Below are 23,066 nucleotides of genomic sequence, written 5' to 3' on the forward strand. Positions count from 1 at the left end.
AAAGTATTGCTAAATATAATCTTGATTCTATATAAAAATATATATATGTATATTTAATTCTTAGTGTAAAAACAAAAAACTAAGCAATTAGCAACAACAAATTGTAATTTTTAAAATTTGTGGCCATGTTTAAAAATTCCACTTAAGATTAACTTTTAAAAAACACGTATTGAGGTCAGTACTGTAAATGCAGTTAGTAAAAAGCAGCCAATAATAATTAAACTTATCATAATATAATGCTAAAATAGTGTAAGGTCGATAATTGCGCTACAGAAATATAAACATTAGCAAAAATAGTAAAAATAAAATAAGATCTTTAAACATAGAAGCGGAGTCCGGCTGGACGTTTGGGTTCTACATCCGTCTGATTGCGATGATGACGCTTGCGAGGAGTCAGCAATGAACGAGATGGACTACAAGTTGCAGCCGTTGGCTTTTCCAGCTTGACGACCTGCGGGCTTACAAGGACTTTACCATCACCGGCTTCCAAATCATCTGATCCACTTGCAAAAAGCGTTCGGCGTACACTACGTGGTTCTGGTATTGTTGCCTGTTCCTCGGTGTCCGCCCCATGGCGGCGCCACTGAATAGCCCGTGGTGTGGGTGGTGCCAATGTAGACTTTTGCCTGAGTTGTCTGAACTTTTCATATAGAGCGAGATAGATCTCGTCACTGTGTTCCCTACGATAACCCAGTGTTAGCTGCACTTGGCGAGAATCACCCAAATCAATGCCACCATCATCTGAGTCATGTATGGGGTCTAGCATTCCTTTGGCTTGAATATATGTCAAAAGTTCCGTATTATGCGTCGACGGACGTGGCGGTGTAACCAAATGACTGGGCACTTGGGTCGATCCACGACCCACCTCCTCGTCGTCATCACTCTCTGCGAGCAGATGCAATGTGGTGGCGCGCACGCGCTCCTTCTGCTGGTGCAGGCGACGACGCGTTCGATCAAAAGTGCGGGCAAAACGCTCCCTAAGTATCACCTCATCGGCAGGATCACAAGGTTGAGCTTCACTGAAGCCAGCATGTCTGAATCGATCCATTAACTGCGTCCTCATATAACCCGTCACTGAATCTATGCCTGTAATGTGGCGCCCAAAAAAATTGAGTATGCAATCCTCCGCCAGTTCGGTACGCACAGTGCCATCGTTCACGCTTTGAATAAATCGTTGAATAATGCTGCTAGGTGTAGACTCCTCATCCTTTAGTATAATTATCCTTGATGCAACTGGAATGCAGTTACAGATATCAAAAACTATTGCATTCAAATTAGTATTTAAATTTCCCCATCTTACCATCCGGTGCTGTTGTCACGCTTTTGCTGTGTTCACTCATTTTTGTTAATATACTTGCTTTAAAAAATATAGAACCTTAAATTATATAGTCACAGTTAAAATAAATAAAAACAAACACTTAGATTTAAATTTTGGATTTTTGCAATGCTGACTTTGTTTGGGTTTGTTTTGTCTTTTCAGGGAAATTTGTGTATTTCTGGTATTTTGTTCTACTTTAGGTATTTTTCTATAATTCTGGTATTTTTGTTTGAAAGAAAAATATCGATAATTATCGATATCACTGCGATAATTTTGCAGCACTACCCCTCCTCCGTCAACTATTCACACACAAGCAATTTTAACGCAAAAACAGAATCATACCGGGGCCTAGGACTGTCTGGAGTTTGGCAATTGTGCAAGAGTCTTAGGTAAAGATGAACTTTTCGTTAGCCAATGCCAACAAGGATACATTGCGGGCAGCATGCAAAAAATGCGGCTACGCAGGTCACCTGACCTATCAGTGCCGGAATTTTCTCAAGGTAAGAAAAACAAACAAGTCTGTAAACTAAATGCCGGATAACCATAATGTTTGTGTGTGTTACGTTACACTTGCATAGGTGGATCCGAACAAGGAAATATTGCTGGATGTAGAAAGCACTAGTTCTGACTCGGAATTGGATTACTTGACGCCACTGACAGAGTTGCGGGCCGAAGAACTAAAGAGCGGCGAGGCGGCGCCCCCGCCACCTTCGCAAACAACAACAGCTGCAGCGGCGGCAACAACCAAAGCGGCAGCAGCAGCAGCAGCTAAACAAGATAAGAAACGGAGCAGCACAAAGGCTGCCACGAAGCAATCGAAATCAGCGCATCATCATCACAAGAAGCGCAAGAAAAAGCCAAGCAAGAAGAAGCATAAAAAAAGCGATGAATCGAGCAAGAAAACCAAATCCAAGAAGAGCAGCACCAGCAAGAAATCAAAGCGTCGTCGCGCTTCCAGCCCTAGCAGCAGCAGCAGCAGCACATCTTCGACAGACTCGTCTTCATCTTCCACCTCCTCATCTGACTCGGACTCGTCGTCGTCTTCCTCCGATTCCAGTGACAATGAGGAGTCCAGCACAAGTGAATCCGATGAATATGGACGTAAAAAGAAGCGTCAGGGTAAATATAAACGTAAAGCGGATACGGCAATGTTGCGACGCAAGAAAACTAAAGTGAAGCGTAAGCGTCATCGTGCCGGAGGCTCTACTGGTGGCCCACCAGCCGGCAGCTACCTGAGCAGCCTCAGTGACAGCAGCACCTACTAATATACATAAATATGCATGGAGGCATTGATGATGGATCCAAAATAGATAGATAGTTGGAGGAACAGAAAATGGGAACTGCCGGCTGTGTGGTGGCTAATTCAAGCGCACCCTCTCATTCCCTATCTTTCTCTCCCTCTCAATCTTGATTTCCATATACGCTCTCTCTCGCTCTCACTCTCTCCGTCTCCCTCACTGTCATATTTTCCCCTCCTCCTCCTCATTCTCCACCGCCACCTCTTTTTCACTTTATTTCAAAAACTAGTTGGATTTCTACATGTAGTTTAAGAAAAGATAATGCATTATTTTAGGCTAGGCCAGTTTTAAAACTTGTCAATTCTTCATAAGCTTCGAGTATGCAGCTTTATAGTCACTTTGGGATGACAAAGTGAAACTGAATAACACACATTAGCAGCATCAATTTTTCTACCCGTATCCCTATACACCCCCGCCCTCCACAAATAGGTGTAGTTCGAAAGTCCGCACATACAACAACAACAACAACAAAGTCAGGAATATATAGAAATATTGACCTTTTACTTTGTCTTCATTTCTTTTTCCCCCCATTGAAAAATGTTCACAGTTCTATATAGACAAAAATCAGAAGACCTCATATCATACAATCGCTCAGCGAAAATCTTAGTGCTAAAACATTTTTTGGCAGGGGATTTTCATTTTAAAAACCATTTTTCAAGAAAGAAAGAAGTGTCTTATCATAACGATACGCAATTTATATTCAGGAATAGAATCCTCATCTCGAGTTCTCGATATATATATAGGTTTCTGAACTTTAAAAACACGCATTGCCCCTTATATTATATACATATATACATTATTTTTTAAATAAATTAAAACTCAAATATACATACATACATATATTCAATTCTGTTATGGGCTAAAAGAATAATAACTTTTTAGCTTAACGTTTTTTTTTTTGAACACTGCTAATGGATTTAACTGAATGCAATATATATATTTGTTAGATAGTTAGAACTAACTAAAAATAGTTCAATTCGAAAACAAATAATAAATAAATGCGTGACAAACAATTTGAGAAGCTTATAATATTTTAAGAACTCGAGAAATACTTTGGAAAACTTACAAAAATGTCGTTTACTTTCACATATATTCATTCGTTATATACGTATTAATAAAATTCTATAAATTTACATATATATAATTTAAGAAGACGAAGAATTATTGTTATTTTTTTTAGGTCAATAATCATAATTCATTTGAACATTTTCGAAAAACAAAACAAACATTTTAATTTGAATTTAGAAAAAAATTGTGAATAATTTCGGAAGGATTGTAGATTTTCAATATTTCAAAAATTATAGCTACATACATATGAGTTGTGTATATGTAGAGACAATTTAACTGGAGCATATAGTAGTCATAATAAGAATATATGGTTCCTAAATGAAACAAAAATTCAACGAAATTCGGTAGATTCATAATTCGTAATAGTTTTTTGCCGACACATGAACTGCCACCTGCTGTCCGTGCTCTGCCTCTCCTTAAGAACTCTGCTCACTTCCACACATTTAGACTTATCTTTATATATTTTATAACTTTAAGTTGCCACAATGACAAAAGAAATATATATATATATATATACATAAATAAATATAACAAATTTATAGTTTGTATAATAAAAGAAAATGCTTTTTGTTTTCTTCAGTTTCAAATGGGAAACATCTGAATGTTGGGAAAAACATTTTGAAAATGGTATTTCAATCATTTATCATACAATTTATTCCCATTGACTTTTGAATTCAGTTTTGTGTGCCTTTTGATTTTCTAAAATATATATTGTGACTTTTAAAATTGGAATAGGTTTAGTTAAAATAACAAAAGATTTATCAAATGTGATGCTAATCCTAGTAAGGAGCTCCTTCGGATTGTTTGCTGATCTGATTTTGCATGGCCAAAATGCGACGCTCGAGCAATGCAATTTTTTCAGCTGATTGATCACATTGCTGACAGGGGGACGGGGATGGGGGGGAGACCTGCTGATTGCGCAATTGAGTCATTCCGGCCAATAGGGATGTGTTTTGTTGTTTCAGTTCCCTATTCTGGGCCAACAACTCTTCACATAGGGCACACGTGGAGGAGCGTAACTCATTGAGTGCCTGCTCTTTGGCTTGGAGTGTTTTCATCAATGCCCGATTCTCCTTTTTGAAATTCAATAGCTTTTGCTCCAGTTCCAGCAACTCATCTTCCTTGTCGTTGGCGGTCAATGATGAAGCATTGGCAAATGCATCGCCAGCTCCTCCGGCAAAGCTGCTACTGCTGCCGGCAACTCCACCATGGCCATTAGCCGTGGTTAGTCGTGACATGACCTGAAGTATGGAATCGATCTTTTTCTCCATCACATGACCTGTGGCCCGCTGCTCAACCAAATAGATATCCAGCTTGTCTGCAGTGGCATTAGGATGCATGTGGTTGGAGATCTCATCTTGTGGCTTTGTGGCTAGAGCCAAAGCTGTTGTTGTCGTTGTGGTGGTTTTGTACTCTGTACTGGCTATTGCTTGAGGAACTGGCGTCACTATTATATCTTCCACTTCCTCCTCACTTTCAGCGTGGGGGACTGTCAAACGTTTGGGCTGACGTGGACGTGGTTGAGGCTGTGGAACCGAGGAGGCTAGCTTCTCTAGCTTTTCCGTTGTGGACGTGGGATTATGTTTCGTCCGAGAGGCGGCAGTGTTATTGCTGATGGCATTGGCGGAAGAGTTGGAGACATTGCTGGGTACCTGTTCTAAAGGTAGACTATGCTTCACAATAGTCCTGATAAACTCTTGCTCATCCGCCAGTGACTCGAAACGTATGCTCCAAAAACGTTGTTCGTCGTCATAAAATTGTATATAGGACTCTTTCAGGATTACATTTGGGCTCTTTGTGTTGGGCTTAAGGAGCAAGGTACTCAGGACCAGTGTCTTGCTTTTGTATATAATAAGTTTATACTCCGATGGCTCCGATTCATTTATCATCAAGGCGACACCCACGCGACCTATTTTATCCGTACCATTATATCCATTGACCACCTTGGCCACTATGGACGTCCATCGTCCATCTCCTTTACTGGCCGATGCCGTCGTCGCTGGTGCCGTGGAGTGTTGACGCTTTTCATTCTGCGAGGATGATTTGGGTTTCTTTTCCGTTTGGTGCTTTGACTGCTGATGCTGGCCGGACTTTTGGGGCTGGTAACGCAAACTGTTGGATTCATACTGCAATGGCATCTCATCATCGTCGAATATCTGTCGCAGATTACGGGGTCCTCCCGTGTGGCTGAAATGAATACGGATTTAGAGTTGTTGTTAATCAGTGACTAAGATTTAAATTCACCTGCGCAGCTTATCAAAGAAATCCTCATAATTATCGCCACCGAATTCCATGGTCCTACCGGGAAATGAGGCGATAATACTTTCGCTTGGCTTCTGTCCAACTCCCGTTTGAAATCTCTGTCTAATGATAATTATTAAATATTTCCAGAAACAAAAAAAAAATACTATTACTACTATATTATTGTTATTGTTATTGCTGGCAATGATAATAACACCAGCAATCGATAATTAATCGATAATACGTCGATTCTTAATCGATACTTGTAACGAATTTTTTAAGAATTGTTAAGAAAACTGTTTAACAAAAATGGGGAAACGAAAAAAAAAAATGTATTGCAGCTAAAAAAAAAAAAAAGATACTGTAATTCAGTTTTAGAAATATTCAAACAACTCTTATACATTCAAATGATTAAAAAAACATCGAATGATAGCTCTCGTTTATGTTTATTTTAAAAAATAATATTTGATTTTGGTTTGTTTTTTTTTTTTTTATCGTAAGAAATTAAAGCATATCAAAGAAAGTTTTTGAAACATTGATACATAATGCACATGCATGAAGTTAATTCTCAAATAGAAGCCCCTACGATTGGCCCTCTAATGAAATTAAAATTAATTACGAGAATTTTCGTATCTCGAATTGCGAAGCGAAAAAGAATTTGAGCGAATTTCATCAGAGATAAGCTAAGACGAACGATTTTTGACCTCCTAATGGCCGCTAGGGGGCAGTCTGCCTATGCAAATCCTGAATCCTAAAAGATCTTTCACATCTAGAACCTAGAACGAAGAAAGATCAATCACACGAATTTCACCACGAGGTCGGCTTGGCTATCAATTCCTCATGGAATCCGATCGGAGCAGAGCGCAGTAGCACCCTCTCCCATCGGCATCAGCTTCAGGCCAGGGAAAGCCAGCGAAAATCTTGATAAGAACAGCGGATCATTTACCATTTGTTCAAGTGCGTTCGTTCATCACACAAATAACACAAAAAAGTGATAAGGGCCACATACGTCTAGGTCATATAAAGAGACTGGACCAGGCAATAAAATGTTTCAGTTAGATCTTGACATTTGAGAGGAAAATACGACTAAGAAAACTCCGTAACCCAATCTCAAACCCAGTAGTATCATCTGTGATAAGCCCCATCGCCACCAACGAACAAGAAAAACAATAAACAACTATATTACCACATTACGTAAACTCATCGAGTGAAAAAACCAAACCAGTCAAAGCCAAGTGATAAAAACAATAATAAAATGGAAGTACCACCGCCCCTTGTTCTTAAGCGTCCTCTCTATGTGCCCAGCAAAACTCTAATGGGTCCTGGTCCATCGAACTGTTCACAACGTGTGCTGGATGCCATGAGCAATCCAATTCTAGGACATATGCATCCCGAGTGTCTACAGGTAAAACAACAAAGCTAGCAACTCTCAGTGGAAATTTCCATCTAATTTAATCTGTCCATATAGAAATCAGTTTAAATCCCTACATACATACATACTTATTATACCCGGTTCCTTTCATATTGATTCAATGGTCTTTCAATTTGCATGGTAATAGTTATAGACTTCCCAATATATGTATATCGAACTGGATATCTCAGGTATATAAACGTAAAGAATTCAAATTAATGACTAATTTTTCAAAGCTTTTTTTGTTTATATAGAATTTACAATGTGTTTTCCTAGTTTAAAGCTTATCAAGATTGAAAATGCTGAATTCAAAGTTTCAATTCTGACATTCATTTAGTTACAACCTTATATATATATATACTGGAATATATAAACACCCATGGTCAGAATAATAAGTACCTACATAAGTAAAACAAACATTTGGAGTGAAATATTTTGTTTGGAAATTAATTACAAGATGCAAAAAATAAGGAAAATAACATCTGTGGTCAAAATAATAATAAAATGGAAAAAATAAATAAAAATTCCTAGCCAAAATCTTATAAACATTTAGTTTAGATCAATATAAGATCATCCCTATATATAAATTAGGTGTAGAAACCTGCAAACTTCATTAGTTTTCCATGATTTGATTATGCTAATTATTAGTTCTTCTCATTTTTGTGGTTTTTTCTCAATTTCATCAAACCTAACACACTATATTTAAGAACTTAGTTGTTTTTTTTTAACCTAGAGCCAGAAAAACAAAGGTTTGATACTAATTTTTAATTTTTTAAGCAGAATAGACTAATTACTGTTTCCCCCAAATGTTCCTGACTCTTATTCCCATACATCATGCCATCAGTGGCGTATTCTCTGGAGTTGAAATGAGGGAAGTTTCCTTCTCAAAACTCAGAATTTAACTCTAAAATTGGTCAAAATTCGGTGTATAATAAGGGATTTCCCCTAATATGTCCAATTACCCTTCCAAATGCTTGATTTCCTCCACCAAAATGATGAGCTAGATCCGCCACTGTCTTAGTTTTAAGACGAATTTATAACCCTCAATGGATATGCCAATACTTTGCCCACAATTGTATTTCTTTTAAATGCAATGTAATGTTTTTCTATATAGTTTTCCAAATGTTATTGTAGAGTATCATGAGTTTTCATATTTTTCTTACAGATCATGGATGAAGTAAGAGAGGGAATCAAGTACATTTTCCAAACACTTAACGATGCCACCATGTGCATAAGTGGATCCGGGCACAGCGGAATGGAGGCAGCCTTGTGCAATCTTATAGAGGAGGGCGACGTCGTGCTATTGGGCATCACGGGAGTTTGGGGACATCGAGCTGGAGACATGGCCAGACGATACGGCGGCGATGTGCGCTATATTGAGGCGAATTTTGGACGTTCCCTTAGCCTGGAGGAGATCAAATTTGCATTCGATACGCACAGGCCACGCGTTTTCTTTGTAGCTCAAGGGGATTCCTCCACGGGCATTCTGCAGAGTCAGCTACGTGAGATTGGAGAACTTTGTCGGCAATATGAATGCTTCTTGGTTGTCGATGTGGTGGCCTCGCTGGGTGGCACCGCCTTTCTAATGGACGAATGGAAGGTGGATGTGGCCTATACCGGCTCACAGAAGGCGCTAGGCGGTCCGGCCGGCCTGACCCCCATTTCGTTCAGTAAACGTGCTCTGACCCACATAAAACAGAGGAAGACCAAGTCGAAGGTCTACTACTTTGATATTTTGCTCATTGGCCAGTATTGGGGCTGCTATGGCACACCACGTATCTACCATCACACCATCTCGTCCACATTGTTGTACGGACTACGCGAAGCCCTGGCCCATTTCTGTGCCATGGGCTTGGGGGCAGTTGTGAGGCGTCATCAGGAGTGTTCCACGCGCCTTCAGCTGGGCATAGAAGAGTTGGGTCTGGAGATGTTCATTCCTCGGGAAGAGGATCGTTTGCCCACGGTCAATACAATCAAAATACCATTTGGTGTAGACTGGAAGAAGGTTGCCGACTATGCCATGCGGAAGTGAGTGGTTAATGCGGTTCTATTAACAACTTGTTTCTAACATGTTGCTCTCTCTCTCTCTTCACCTCTTCCTCTCTGTCTTTTTGTAGATATAATCTCGAAATAAGCGGCGGATTGGGTCCGACTGTTGAGCATGTCTTCCGAATTGGCCTAATGGGAGAGAATGCCACTTTGGAGAAAGTGGACATGGTTCTCAGCATACTCCACGAGGCCATACAGAGCATTAAACTGAGATCCGAACGTTCTAAAATCTAATTTTCATAAATATCTTATATACTTAAACCTAATAAACAAAAAATAAAAACAAATCAATCATAGATTCATTCAAATTAAACTAGTTTCATACACAAAGATGGAAATGTAAATCAAGTCCACCTGAAATGATCTGAATAAGGATAAGGAACACTTCTTAAAGACATTCTTCGAATCCTAGAAAACAATTTTTCCTAATGATGAAACAAAAATAAAGTCAAATTTGTAGTTTTAAGATTCCAAACAGATACAAAATGAAGATTAAGTCAAGAGTTTTAACGAAAGAAACTATTTTCTGTATTTGGTTATCAGGAAAAGATTCATAATAACCCAACTAAAGGATGATGGAGACATAAAATAAATCTTGTAAAAGATCTTTGGACTTTACACGCCGCTAATCTAAAATCTTGACAATCAACATTGAGAGTCTATTTTGCCTAATAAGTAGTTAGTTAGAGCCTAGTAAAGAGTAACAAATTCTAATCAAGTAAAAATCGTGGTTTGATTTAAAACTAAACAATAATAGTTATCGAAAAGTCAACAAGAATAATTTTATTCATTTCTAACGAGTGAGAGCCGTAAAGATGACTAAATGTGTTTATATGGGATAAACTATCTATCCCAGTGAGCAACTAGAAAGCCGCCAAAATGATCAAAACGAAGATTTGTAAGATACATAAGCTTTTGGGACTCGGAGCACGCTTTCAACAGATATAAATGATAATTCTCGAGGAAGTATTTGGCGATTTGAAGTCTCTTCTCGTGTAAGGTTTTCAATTCATGCGGGTTTATTCAACGCCATAAATCAAGTCAAAAGTATCGCACATATAAAAAAAAAACAAAAAAGATGTATACACTTAAATGTTTATTTGTTTGATGTTTCTTGCATCCACATTCTTTGTGTACTACTTTTAAAAATAGTTTCTCTCCGCGATCGATCCATGTTGGTGCTGCTTAACCCTGCTTCTGGGCCAGCTCACGAGCCTTGGCGCGCTCCAGCTTGGCAATGCGAGCCAAACTCTTGGAGCCAAGGATACCACCGCCCCAGTGACGACGGATTTCTTCGTGGCGCTCATTGAAGTTGGTCTTGACGGCTTCGAGGACCTTGCCGAAGTTACCCTTATCGTTGTTGTCCAAACTGGTCAGGGCCAAGGTGGTGCAGGTCTTGCGGCGAACCAGACGACCCAAACGAGCCTTGCCCTTGACTATGCAGTAGGGCACGCCCATTTTACGGCACAAGGCGGGCAGGAAGAGCACAAGCTAAAAGGTAAAAGAGAAGCACAGTTGAGTAACTTGTTCACGCCAAGATTGGGTAATAATAAATTCACAATGCTCTTTGGGAGCATAAAATCAGCTGTCAATTTGCCACATTCAATATTCGGTTGAAGAAATTCAGTTTTAACATCATTTGCACGCACGTGAGATGATACGACGACGACGACACTGGTTACACACGAATTGCTCTTACCTCTAGAGGATCGACATCGTGAGCAATGACAACCAATTGGGCCTTTTTCTGCTCAATCAGCTTGGTCACAGTGTTGGTGCCGGCCGACAGATAGCTGGGCTTCTTCTTGGGTTCCACTTCCTTGCCCTTGGCCTTGGCCTCGGCAATCTTCTTCAAGCGCTGCTTCTTGGCCAACGATGACTCTGGGCGGTATTTTTCCAGGAGCTTGAATAGCTTCACAGCGGTGGTCTTATCCAAAGTCTGGCTGAACTGATGGATTGGTGGTGGGACCTTCAGACGCTTCTGGAGCACGGCCTTTTGACGCTGGACACGGATGTATTTGGGCCAACGCACAAAGCGAGACAAATCACGCTTGGGCTGAACATTCTGGCCTGTATGAAGGAAGTTAAGGGTAATATTAATCATCACTTTACTTTTGCCATTCTATATGGGGGGGACTTACCAATGCCGAAGTTCTTGGGACGCTTCTCGAAGAGCTGGTTGACAACTTTCTTCACCACTGGCTTCTTAACGGCCAAAGGTGCTGGGGCCACCTTCTTGGTCACTGGCTTCTTCTTTGGCCTGGGCTGTAAGTGAAGGGAGAGATTAGTTTTTAGTTTTGCAAGATGAAAACAAACAAACAATAATACAAACAAAACAAATTGCGTTGTTTGTGGCTACAATTTGTTGGGTCACTAAATTTGTATGCCATTCAATTCATTCACTTAATTTACCTTCTTAACCACCATTGTCACTTAGTTTCAATTAAAGATGTTTATTAAAAATGCAGATTTTTTCCGGTCTGCACAAAAAGACCAGCTTTACGTCTGCCCGTCAAAAAGGTAAAGGAATGGTGACAGCGGCGGAAATGGCCTGTTTGACATTTCCAGACATCAGGGTTACATTTTTGTGAATCGGAGCGCCACTGGGCGATAGCAATCAGACCATATTTCGACTAGTCGATAGCACCTGAAATCGATTGTCGAGGTGGCAACGCTTCGTAACTAAAACGCGCGAACATGTTTGAGTTCGTGAATAAAACGCCCGAACATGTTCGAGTTCGTGATCTCTTTGATCTTAATTTCTCGCTCTGCTCTGCTCTGGCCAGTGTTGCCAGAAATTTAGAGTCACCATAAGCTAGATTTAAGAAAAAAATAAGCTAGAATAAGCTAAATATTAAAAAAAAACATTTCGTTTCGCTTATCGATGTTTTTTTGCCATTCAAATGAAAAAATACTATTCGTATGAAAATGTGGCATCATAGAGCATAAAAATACACGAAGTTACTAAATGTTTCAAAATATAAAGTGAAGCTAGTTTTTCTTGAAAAACAGCTATAATTTCCGCTAGCCGCTATTTCACAATTTATCCCGCATTTCCTTGTTGCAACCCACTAGATCTAGTGGGAAAATAGCTAAATTGGCAGCACTGGCTCTGGCTCTGCGCTTGCGTTAAATGCTGTTTAAATTAGCATATAGATCAATTTAGTATTAATCCAAGTATAATTACATTGTGTTTTGTTGCTGTAAGTGTGTGCGCGTGCGTGTGTGTGCATTGTATGCTTTCTTTTTTAAAGCGTTCGCGTTTTCAAAGCAAACAAATGCAAATTGCATTCAGGCAAACATGAGTAAAAAAGTCGTCTGGCCACCATTTTTAATTTCTTTGTTTATTTTGTGCTCATCTTCGTAGATGTTGCAGTTGCAATTGATAATGATGAGAGAAGATGTGATGAGACTGCGCGATAACAAATTATGAGTCGGAGTGACAACTTGTGGCAAGTTGAAAGTGATAAATAAATATTGCCATGTCCATGGCCAGCAATGCAAATGGCCATGGCCTGGGTCCTGGCGGGGGTGGTGCTGGACAGATCCAGAGTGCTGCAGTGGCTGCTGCCCCTCCCCCACCGCCCAATCACAATCACACGCATGCCGTATGCGTCTGGGAGTTTGAATTGCGCGGCGGCAAATGGCTACCCTATTCACCCGCTGTCTCTCAGCACTTGGAGCGTGCGCATGCCAAGAAACTCACCCGTGTTATGCTAAGTGATGCCGATCCTAGATTGGAGCAATATTATGTGAATGTACGTACCATGACCCAAGAATCGGAAGTGGATCAAACGGAGACGATAGGTGTAAGACGGATGTTCTATGCCCCGAGCTCGCCGGCGGGCAAGGGCACCAAATGGGAGTGGTCAGGTGTTGGTGTAGGAGTCGTTGGTGGGAGTACGGAATGCGATTGGCGTTCATATAACATGCACGTGCAATGCATCATAGAGGATGCTTGGGCCAGGGTAAGTTGTTATTTCATTAATTGTTATTCTTATTTATTCATTGACTTTCGTTAGGGCGAACAAACCTTGGATCTCTGCCATACTAACCTGGGTCTGCCCTATACCATTAACTTTTGTAATCTCACACAATTACGTCAACCGAGTGGTCCCATTAGAAGCATACGACGCACCCAACAAGCTCCGTATCCGTTGGTTAAGCTCACACCTCAGCAAGCTGTACACATGACCAGCAATTATAATAGTTTACCCAAGCTGGGGGACAGTGGCAGCAATAAATCTACGCTTCATCGTTTGCCAATGCATCGGCAACAGCATCCATTGCCATTGAGTCATCCTCCTCCCCAACACCAGCAGCAGCAGCAGCAGCAGCAACACCAACAACAGCATCCCCATCCCCATCAGCACCAAAAGAAACCGCAAAAGAAGCATAGCGAAATATCTACTACAAATCTTCGTCAGATACTCAACAATTTGAATATATTTGGTGGAAGTAGCAGTAAACATTTAACCACTACCACAGCCAGTTCTGCCTCTTCCTCGTCATCGGCTGCTTCGCATCATCATCATCAGCATCAACATCCACATCAACATCCCCATGGCCATGGCCATGGTCATCCTCTTCATCAAATGGGAAACTTCTCGCATGCCAAAAACTCGATGTTGACCTCATCGATGAATAGCCATCACAGCCGCTGCTCGGAGGGATCATTACAATCACAAAGAAGCAGCCGTTTGGGCTCCACTCATTCCCATTCTCATCGTTCGAGATCACGAACGCGTGCCTCGGATACGGATACCAATAGCATGAAGTCGCATCGTCGTCGTCCCAGTGTTGATACCGTATCCACTTACCTCAGCCACGAGAGCAAAGAAAGTCTACGTAGCCGAAATTTCGCCATCTCTGTGAATGATCTACTCGATTGCTCTTTGGGTAGTGATGAGGTTTTTGTGCCATCGTTGCCGCCCTCATCACTGGGCGAGCGTGCTCCAGTGCCACCGCCGTTGCCCCATCATCCACATCATCATCATCAGCAGCAGCAACAGCAGCAGCAGCAGCAGCAGCAACAACAACAGCAGCAGCAGCAACAACTACAACTCCAACAACAATCAATCGCTGGCTCGATTGTGGGTGTGGATCCCGCCAGCGATATGATATCGCGCTTTGTCAAAGTCGTTGAACCACCACTCTGGCCAAACGCCCAGCCATGTCCCATGTGCATGGAGGAGCTGGTCCATTCAGTACAAAATCCTGCCATCTCATTGAGTCGCTGTCAGCATTTGATGCATTTGCAATGCCTCAATGGAATGATAATAGCCCAGCAAAATGAATTGAATAAGGTAAGCTCCTTCAACATCTACATATACATACATATATTCCAGATCTAATCATTGTGTATTAATCTCTTAAAACAGAATCTATTCATCGAGTGCCCCGTCTGTGGCATTGTCTATGGCGAAAAGGTGGGGAATCAGCCAATTGGCAGCATGTCCTGGAGCATAATTAGCAAAAATCTTCCCGGTCATGAGGGACAGAATACCATACAAATAGTTTATGAGTAAATATCGAAACCACTTTCCTAAGATGGATCACATTTCCTAATACAAATCACTCATTGGTCTTTTAGCATTGCATCTGGACTACAAACCGCCGAACATCCTCATCCGGGTCGTGCTTTCTTTGCTGTTGGCTTTCCACGCATTTGTTATTTACCTGATTGCCCATTGGGACGAAAAGTTTTGCGTTTTCTTAAAATTGCCTTTGATCGTCGTTTACTGTTCTCAATTGGACGATCAGTGACCACGGGACGCGAAGATGTGGTAATATGGAATAGTGTGGACCATAAAACCCAATTCAATATGTTTCCAGATCCAACATATTTGCAACGCACCATGCAACAGTTGGTCCACCTAGGAGTGACTGACTAATCTGACGTCGTCATTCCTAATTTACAATCTCTTCCAATCTCTTCCATTTCCAATAATGAATTTAAGTGTTATACCCTTGCAAAAGGTATTTATGAGCATAATAAGCAATCAAATGGAGATATATATATATTCTATACTTAGGTTCCCTTTCCTTTTTTTCTTTGTATTGTAATTTTTTACTCACTCAAAAGTATTCTTGATAAGGACGTCAGGCTAAGGTGATGCAGCCCTTTTCTAATAGCCATATCTAAACATATATAGGCAAACTAGTCTCTCAGTATTAAAACATCCAAATCGGACGTTTATATCATATGGATTTTCAAAAGGATTGAATGTTGTTATCCATTTCTGTAGTTTCTAAATGGGCAATAACTTTTCTTCTCTCAAATAAATCGACAGCAATTTCTATTCTACTGAAATTTAATAATGGAAAGAATTGTGGATTAATCTACTTTTTTTACAATCAGTCCAAAACTATAAATTTTGGCGTACTTATTGTTTCTTAAGTGCCAAAAAGAAAACTTATTAGATATATTTACGAGCCATATTCCTTAAAATCTCTGAAATTTGTATAGTATATATTTTGTTTTAGTGCTCATTTTGCAAGGGTATATGAAAAACTTCGGCATAGTCGAAATTATTCCCGGCCCTCTGGTTTTTACTTGATTTTACTATAATAATTTTGTATTAATAATTATTCTTAGTATATATAATTTTTAACAATCTTTTTGTGTGTGTGCAATCCTCGTTTTTTTTTTTTTTTATGTAAACAACATACATATATATATATATTATTTTATTGATTTATTTTGTTTTAGTAAAGTTTGAGCAGCTCGAACCCCAAACAATTGAATCACAGACACATTAAACAATAATTTTATTTGCGCTTTAAAGTAGTTTTTTGTCCCAAAATTCTTGTTCTTCCATTGAAAGATTAATTTTTATATACTTAAATGTAAACTAAGGCCATGTAATTGATATCATTTCTTTTCTAAATACATAGATTAATACAAATTTAAATGAAACACCTATTAGTATTAAATAAGTGAAAGTAACTTGTGTATTAAGTCAAGCATTTACCCATACATAGGTATATATATATAAGTATATATATTGTAAAAATGTGTCCGAAATTTCAGCAACTCGAAATAATCTCTTTGCAAGAGAAAAAACATTTCATAACATTAATAATCATTAATTTTTGTATATTCCTATATATATATATTTTCAACTTTCTTTGTAACGCTGAACATGAATTTGAAGTTCATAGTTCAGATCCGACAATACGACAGATTTATAAAACTTCAGAGAAGTTGAAAATTTGCAATTTGATGGCTTCCATTTTGCAGTTGCTTGCAATAATATCAACTAAATTGTAATGCCATATACACATATTTTTTATATACAAACAAAAGCCTATAGATTTAAGTTGTATTGAAATTTTTTTGTCTATCTCATATTTTTCACAAAAAACTGAAACTGGACATTGCAATCTGAAATGACAAACTGAACTGGAATTGGAATCCTTGAATTTAATATCAGAAGGCTATGAAATAATTCTGATCTGTCTATATCTACTACCAATTTGAATTTCACTTTGTACAAAACCAGACGATGAAGAAAGAACCTACATATGCATGAAGATATATCTCATTGCCATAATGCAATCTCCTAATATGTTTTTTTGTTTAACATAATATACCTATATACATCTACATATATATATATATATTTGTATGTTTCTTAGATTCAGCGAATGATTTTGTGATTTTATTTTGAATTTTGATGAGTTCTTCCCCCAGAGAATTAATTTTAGCTTTTTTTTTTTGTTTTGTTTAAGCCACTTAATTGTATTCCAATTAAATCATTCACATTCATAACATATATACATATATATATATTGCACACATTTGATGAATTGTTGCTTTCATATTGATATCATCTCGAAGACACCTCTCCGACAATTTATATAATTATAATTATTATTATTATTATGATAAAGACAGCTATATAACTAAGTTGTATTTAGCACTGACTAGTATTTAGTTTTTCATCTGTAGTTAATAATGCTAATTACATATATACCTAAAAATATATATACATACATACACACATGTGTGTTTGTGTGTGTGTGTATATATACTACGCATAGTTCAAATAAATAAAACAACAACAACAACAATTTCACAATATGACGTAAATTGAACTTCTTTGCAATTGACAAATTTAGCCATATCAAGGTTTCACTTGAAATAAATTAATATCAATTTTTGCGCTTGCATTTCGAGACAAGACAAAAAAACACGAAAACAAAATAAAATGAAATGTTGCTGGCAACCATTTAAGGCGATGCAGCAACATTGCAACATGTTGTTGCCTCTTGGCCAGAGCTACGAAGGACGAATTGCAGCAGCTTTCACAAAAAGACGCAAGATGAACCAGATGGGCAGATGGCGAGGACAAATTTTGTTCAAGGGCAACATTTGTTGGCAACATCTTTGAAATTTAACAAATTTTATTCAAAGTCTACAAAGAAAAGGAACAGATCACTTTGGAAATCAACAAAAAGAACAAAGAAAACTTCAGTTGCCTTGAAATAGTTATTAGACCTTACAATTCTAAAGTGTTTAGCCAAGTCTGACGAAGAGAGAACTTTCTGCTCATTCGAAAGTATAAAGTGAAATAGTTGACCTTCCCCAACATTTCATGTATACTCTTCATAATATTTGCTTATTGTCCATTTAGAGTAGATTGAAACTGGAAAACAAATATGTATATAAAACATACATATAAAAATGTTGAATAAATTCAAAATTGAAATTTGCTTCTTTAATATGCAGTTGCTCTTTCAATTGAAAACATATCTCCATAAAATGTATAATAAATAAAGAAAATTTATTTACCTATCTGCCAACAGAATATTGAGTTGAAAGTGTTGAAAAAGTAGCAAATTGTGGAATTTTCATTTTCATTTAATGATTTATATCCCCTTTTCTGGGCGTGTTGCTCTCCTTGTGCCACTTGCATGCGTTTGTTTGTTCATTTGTTTGTTTGTTTTTTTCCTAGAATTTCATTTCATGCGATTTTTATTTGATTGACACTGAACGTTGACATTCGATGCAACTTTATATACATATGTACATACATTTATCATCAACTACTACGCACTCAATCACTGGTTTCGACTATATCCAGGCAGGTTGTTTTGTCCAAAAATCGCAAGTCCCACTGACCCTGTGTGACATTAAGATCTTTTGTTTTCATTTTTGGAGTATTTTTTGTTGCTGTTGCTTTTGCATTTCGTTAAGGCATTGGCAAGGGCACCAACTCCGTGGCCATCATTGTCAGCATCCAAGCAAAACAAAAAGAAACCTCAGAGAAGTTACTTCCAAAAGAAATAATAAGGATGAAATGCATATATCAACTCCTTATTCTTATAGAGGGAAAACGACTTATGGGTCTTTTATAATTATCCTGTAATTATGTTGGCTAAGAACCTTTTTTGGACTTGCTTTTGGAGTATAGAGTATAGATTATTAAACTATTTTCACGATAAAATTCCAGTGTGTCTCTCTTTTGATTATAAATATCAGGACATTTTCTTTGCGTAATGGATCTGGCTTTTCAATGGCCATTTAACTTTTATAGGGCCCAAACAAAACACGGCCTACAATCTCTTTAATACTTAGTTTACAAGATTTAACTTACTTTTTTTTAAACTTGAACTTAACAATTAGATATTTACATAGATAATTTTCACTGCCGATTGCGACCTCTAAATGAAAAGAAGAAAAACATTGGCCAAAATAACATTTTAATTTGAAAAAGGACCAAACTTACGACTCTTTTTAGTCAGTGCAGGATTAAGCCAGCATTGGGCCTGTGGCAATTAAAAAAAAGGCAAATGTAACTGGGAAATGAATGAAAATCGATCAAGAAGTAGCAAAAGATAATGTTCTTTTTTCGATTATTTTCAGTATAGAGTTTTTTGCTCAATCTTCCTTCTTTTCCAGTCTACCAATTTGAAAAAGTTATATGTCATAGCATATTTTAAAATGACATCAAACATTTGAATATTTGATTGAAAAAAAGACATGAATTTTTGAAATGCTCCAAAAAATGGACTAAATTAAAGCTTCATGAAATAAAGGTTTATTGGAATATTTTTCAGTTCTTTGACTTTTTGGTACTTCTTATGTACCAAAATGATAATTTGGTTTAATAACTTTTTAGTTTAAAATTGAATTTAAAAGCATTTAAAAAAGAGATTTAAGTTACTAAATCGGAAAAAATATTTTAAATTCATTGATTTATGTATTTATTCAAGGCAATTGTTAGAAGTTTTTGCAAAACAAATAATTTGCCATAGGATTTTTTAGTTTAAATCTTAATGATTTACTTCTTCGAACAGAATTTCAAAAGCTGAGCTAAAGATGGTTGTGATCCATGATCTTTGATCCTTGAGTTCTTAAGAGTAGTAAGGGACATCGACTCATAACCAATCCACACAGTCACAGCCATAGCCAACATCGAGAGGAAGTGGAAGTGGGAAAGGGAGAGAGAAGATAACTTGTACTTTTGGGTTATCTCTGTCTCCTCGGTTGTCGTTGGCGGTGGTGGACCCTGAGGCTGACGTTAACGCAGGCAGATATCTTCTCTTCTTCTCTCTCTCTCTCTCTCTTTGTCTCTCTCTTCCTCTGCTTCTGCTTGGAGGGGAATCCGAGCCTAGATGCGGCAACAACTGCAGTTGGTGGAATCAGTTAAGAGCCTCCGCTCGTGCCAAACGGTTGCTGCATCCGGTGCATTATCTCTCCCAGCCAGTCCAGTCCCTTATACAAAATCAACTAATTAATTATTATTATTATTTTTTTCCTGTGTGTCGAAAAAACGGAAATACAAAAAAATACAACAAAGTGCCAATAGAAACCGCAAAATTTCGCGGGCTTTTAAAACCGCGTAAAAGTCTCCACCGTAACTTTTCCGTGAGATAACTTTTTATATTAGTTATTATTTTCTTTGTTTTATCTCTCTCTCTCTCTTTCTCTCTTTCTCTCTTGGCAATTTGATCTTTTCGTAAATGAAACTATTCAAATATTTAAAGAATACATTTCGTTGTTACTGTCATAACAATTGTTAAGATCGTCTCTCAAGTTTCCAGTTACTAAACAAAAAAAAAAAAGCCTCGAGAGATAGTCAGATAGTTAGTTAGTTAGATAGACCGAATTGTCGCTGATAAAGCTACAGGTGAGCATACATATATATATATACATACATAGATGTACATAAGTGGGGTGGGGATCATCAAAGGGATGAAATGTTAGGAGTTTCCATATTCTTCCTCTAAAACTTTTAGATTTTTCCCCTCAAAAATTACAGATTTGACTCCCCAAAATCTCTAACAAGATACGCCCCTGTATATATGTATACATATATATATATATATATATAGCTGCAAAATCTACATTGTAGAGTGCACCGTTTTGTGGTTTTTGTTTGCGGTTCACATACCCCTCGATTGGGGGCTGAACCATCTACATGGTGGCGCCATCTAGTGAGCGGCTGGCTTTAAATTATTTGAGACAAATTTTCATTATGTGGGCGAATCGTCTGCCTCTGATGGTGATCGCTCTGTCAAACATAAATCAAATCAACAAACAATCAAATTCATATCGAAAGCTAATAAACTTATATGTATAGATTACCATATTTTTGTGTTAATTTTACATTGACCAAACAGAGTTTTGGTTATTTTTTTTTTGTGGATAATAAAACGCTTTTTAATTGGCCAGATCAGCCGACAAGAGCAATTTATGGGGCCACTTCTACCCCCCCACCCCCGACCCTCTCCACGACAGTTTCCAACTGTCTCTAATCGATCTTAGGGCATTGGCCACGAGCCATCCCACACCAAAAGGCACCAGAGACAATTTGGATTACTAAATGTCAAATTTATTGATCTTTGCGAAAACAAAATGTGATTTACATATATCAAAATAAATAAATATTTGATCGTAATGGCCCATAAATGTATGTTGGACTCATGATTTTGAATATCAATTATTCAGAAATTTATGGCTAGCAAAACAAAATCGTATAAATCTTTGCTGATCAGTGAAGAGAAATGAGTTCAAATCTGGCTAGAATTTTCATCAAATATCGTTATGCCCGTTCAAATCAAACCAGTCGATTGTGAGTCAAAGCCTATTTGCCCAATTGTGGTTTTTGTTCAAATTTCAATGCATTTGTTGGCCGCTTTCTCGGTCTTGGTCTCGGTCTCTGACTCTGTCTCTGACTCTGACTCGGTGTCGGTTTTGATCGATCGTAGATTTCGAGAACGTGCAACGCATTTCAATTTCAATTTCAATTTGTTAACATTATTTATATTAACCGAAAAGCTAAAAAACAAAAACAAAACTCGACGACCTAATGCAAACTAGCAATTCATTTCATTTTGACCATTTACGGGGGAAATGTCACAACTTGATGTTTGAGGACAGTGACGATTCGGTTTCGATTACGGATTCGGATTGAGAATCAGATTCAGTTACGGATCTGGCTAACCTCGTTCAACCAGAAAACACACAAATCACGATAAATTCTAATGAAAAACTTGGAAAACATCTTTTTCTATGAACAGAATATAATTAAATACAATTTGGCAAATGAGTCAGAATATTGATTATATGAAATCACACTCAGGTCCAACCAAAAAAAAAACTGAACATAAGGGCAAAAGTTTTACCCAACAAATTTGCATAAGGTTTTCTGTTTACTGTACATAGTTAATAATATTATAAAAAGTTTGTTGGCTTACACTGTGATTGGTAGAAAAAAAACCTTATTTGGGTCTTGTGAATCGAACTTCATCCTAGGATTTTTAGGTTATCACGATGTTTTCTTAATTTTTTTAAAAATTAATTTTTTCAAGAAAGCGCTTTTTTCTTTGTCTTTCAACTTCTAGGATATTGATTTTTCTTACAAATTTTCTTACACAAAGTTTTTAAGAATTGAACAGGCTACAAATCATGGAAGGACATTACGCCCTTAATTCTAACTGATCAGGAGATTTACATTCAAAAGTCCTTGAATATGTCCTTGCTTGCAGCAGGAATCTGACCACAAAAAACAAAGTTTACTTTAAAACCAATTGAACTCATTCAAGCTCAGATCTTAAGATGATATTTCGGTTGATTTCTAAAATTTTACTTCTTACTCTTACTACCCAGCAGGGGCGTAGCCAGGTAAGGGCAGGGGTGGGCAGCTGCCCCCCTAGAATGTTAAGTTTTATACTCTTTTCCAAGAACTCATTCAATTTAAGATAAAACTTCTATTTTGAGTCCTGACTACGCTCTTGCTACCTAGGATCAATGTTGGATATTGCCAAAGTTAAGCTGACAAATAATAATAAATTATTATTAATTACAGATTAATTGTTGATCCCATCATGGAATTGGAGGTTGATTTGGGTGCTATACAAAGTGAGGAATTGCTAAGGAAAATGGTAAGTAAATGCACAAATAAAATTTCATGTGAAAAGTGAATCATAATCAGTTAAACCAAATCCTTGAAAGGCCTCAATAGTTAAGGCATTTGTGGATTTTCAAATGGTTATTAATATAAGTTCATTGTCCTGTGGCTAGTCCTGTTTAATGTTTTGCCTGACACATCCCAGACATATAAAAAAAAAAACATTTTGATGACACCTTCGAGAACAAACCAGAGAGCCAGAGATAGAAATGACAAACCAGCACCAGAATGAGTGTCAATTCCAGTTCCAGTCCCAGTTC

General features: G+C 37.9%; 7 protein-coding genes across 15 annotated transcripts in view; 4 read left to right on the top strand and 3 right to left on the bottom strand.

Moving 5' to 3' along the window:
- Positions 1 to 211: 211 nt before the first annotated feature.
- On the bottom strand, positions 212 to 1,472 carry LOC6641195 (cell cycle negative regulator roughex). Its single transcript, XM_002064352.4, has 2 exons — positions 1,301 to 1,472; positions 212 to 1,233 (listed from the first exon to the last, which is right to left on the bottom strand). Exons 1-2 carry the CDS (start codon positions 1,338 to 1,340, stop codon positions 317 to 319), a joined length of 957 nt encoding a protein of 318 aa, XP_002064388.1. The 5' UTR covers positions 1,341 to 1,472; the 3' UTR covers positions 212 to 316.
- A 116-nt stretch (positions 1,473 to 1,588) lies between these two features.
- On the top strand, positions 1,589 to 4,245 carry LOC26529663 (protein SREK1IP1). The gene is made up of 2 exons (XM_015178628.3): positions 1,589 to 1,818; positions 1,897 to 4,245. Exons 1-2 carry the CDS (start codon positions 1,714 to 1,716, stop codon positions 2,581 to 2,583), a joined length of 792 nt encoding a protein of 263 aa, XP_015034114.1. The 5' UTR covers positions 1,589 to 1,713; the 3' UTR covers positions 2,584 to 4,245.
- A 67-nt stretch (positions 4,246 to 4,312) lies between these two features.
- On the bottom strand, positions 4,313 to 7,528 carry LOC6641196. The gene is made up of 3 exons (XM_002064353.4): positions 7,426 to 7,528; positions 5,929 to 6,048; positions 4,313 to 5,871 (listed from the first exon to the last, which is right to left on the bottom strand). Exons 1-3 carry the CDS (start codon positions 7,446 to 7,448, stop codon positions 4,464 to 4,466), a joined length of 1,551 nt encoding a protein of 516 aa, XP_002064389.2. The 5' UTR covers positions 7,449 to 7,528; the 3' UTR covers positions 4,313 to 4,463.
- LOC6641197 (alanine--glyoxylate aminotransferase) lies at positions 6,982 to 9,693 on the top strand. The gene is made up of 3 exons (XM_002064354.4): positions 6,982 to 7,330; positions 8,502 to 9,364; positions 9,454 to 9,693. The coding sequence occupies exons 1-3, from the start codon at positions 7,181 to 7,183 to the stop codon at positions 9,617 to 9,619; spliced, it is 1,179 nt and encodes a 392-aa protein (XP_002064390.1). The 5' UTR covers positions 6,982 to 7,180; the 3' UTR covers positions 9,620 to 9,693.
- A 773-nt stretch (positions 9,694 to 10,466) lies between these two features.
- LOC6641198 (60S ribosomal protein L7a) lies at positions 10,467 to 11,917 on the bottom strand. Its single transcript, XM_002064355.4, has 4 exons — positions 11,798 to 11,917; positions 11,527 to 11,650; positions 11,085 to 11,455; positions 10,467 to 10,876 (listed from the first exon to the last, which is right to left on the bottom strand). The coding sequence occupies exons 1-4, from the start codon at positions 11,810 to 11,812 to the stop codon at positions 10,571 to 10,573; spliced, it is 816 nt and encodes a 271-aa protein (XP_002064391.1). The 5' UTR covers positions 11,813 to 11,917; the 3' UTR covers positions 10,467 to 10,570.
- A 537-nt stretch (positions 11,918 to 12,454) lies between these two features.
- LOC6641199 (protein deltex) lies at positions 12,455 to 15,958 on the top strand. Its single transcript, XM_002064356.3, has 5 exons — positions 12,455 to 12,588; positions 12,753 to 13,353; positions 13,408 to 14,691; positions 14,767 to 14,909; positions 14,979 to 15,958. The coding sequence occupies exons 2-5, from the start codon at positions 12,868 to 12,870 to the stop codon at positions 15,277 to 15,279; spliced, it is 2,214 nt and encodes a 737-aa protein (XP_002064392.1). The 5' UTR covers positions 12,455 to 12,588; positions 12,753 to 12,867; the 3' UTR covers positions 15,280 to 15,958.
- Positions 15,959 to 22,704: 6,746 nt separating this feature from the next.
- LOC6641489 (microtubule-associated protein futsch) overlaps positions 22,705 to 23,066 on the top strand; it is a 35,986-nt gene continuing 35,624 nt past the window's right edge. For 6 of the 9 annotated variants that reach the window (XM_023175274.2, XM_023175276.2, XM_023175277.2 and 3 more), the window contains exon 1: positions 22,706 to 22,780. In XM_023175274.2, coding sequence (XP_023031042.1) covers positions 22,724 to 22,780 — 57 coding nt within the window. In that variant the 5' untranslated portion in view covers positions 22,706 to 22,723. Of the gene's footprint in view, positions 22,781 to 23,066 lie in introns of all 9 variants that reach the window. The other 3 variants (XM_023175281.2, XM_023175282.2, XM_023175285.2) reach the window with 2 other exon arrangements.

The sequence above is a fragment of the Drosophila willistoni genome, assembly GCF_018902025.1.
Source record: "Drosophila willistoni isolate 14030-0811.24 chromosome XL unlocalized genomic scaffold, UCI_dwil_1.1 Seg141, whole genome shotgun sequence".
Lineage (NCBI taxonomy): Eukaryota > Metazoa > Arthropoda > Insecta > Diptera > Drosophilidae > Drosophila > Drosophila willistoni.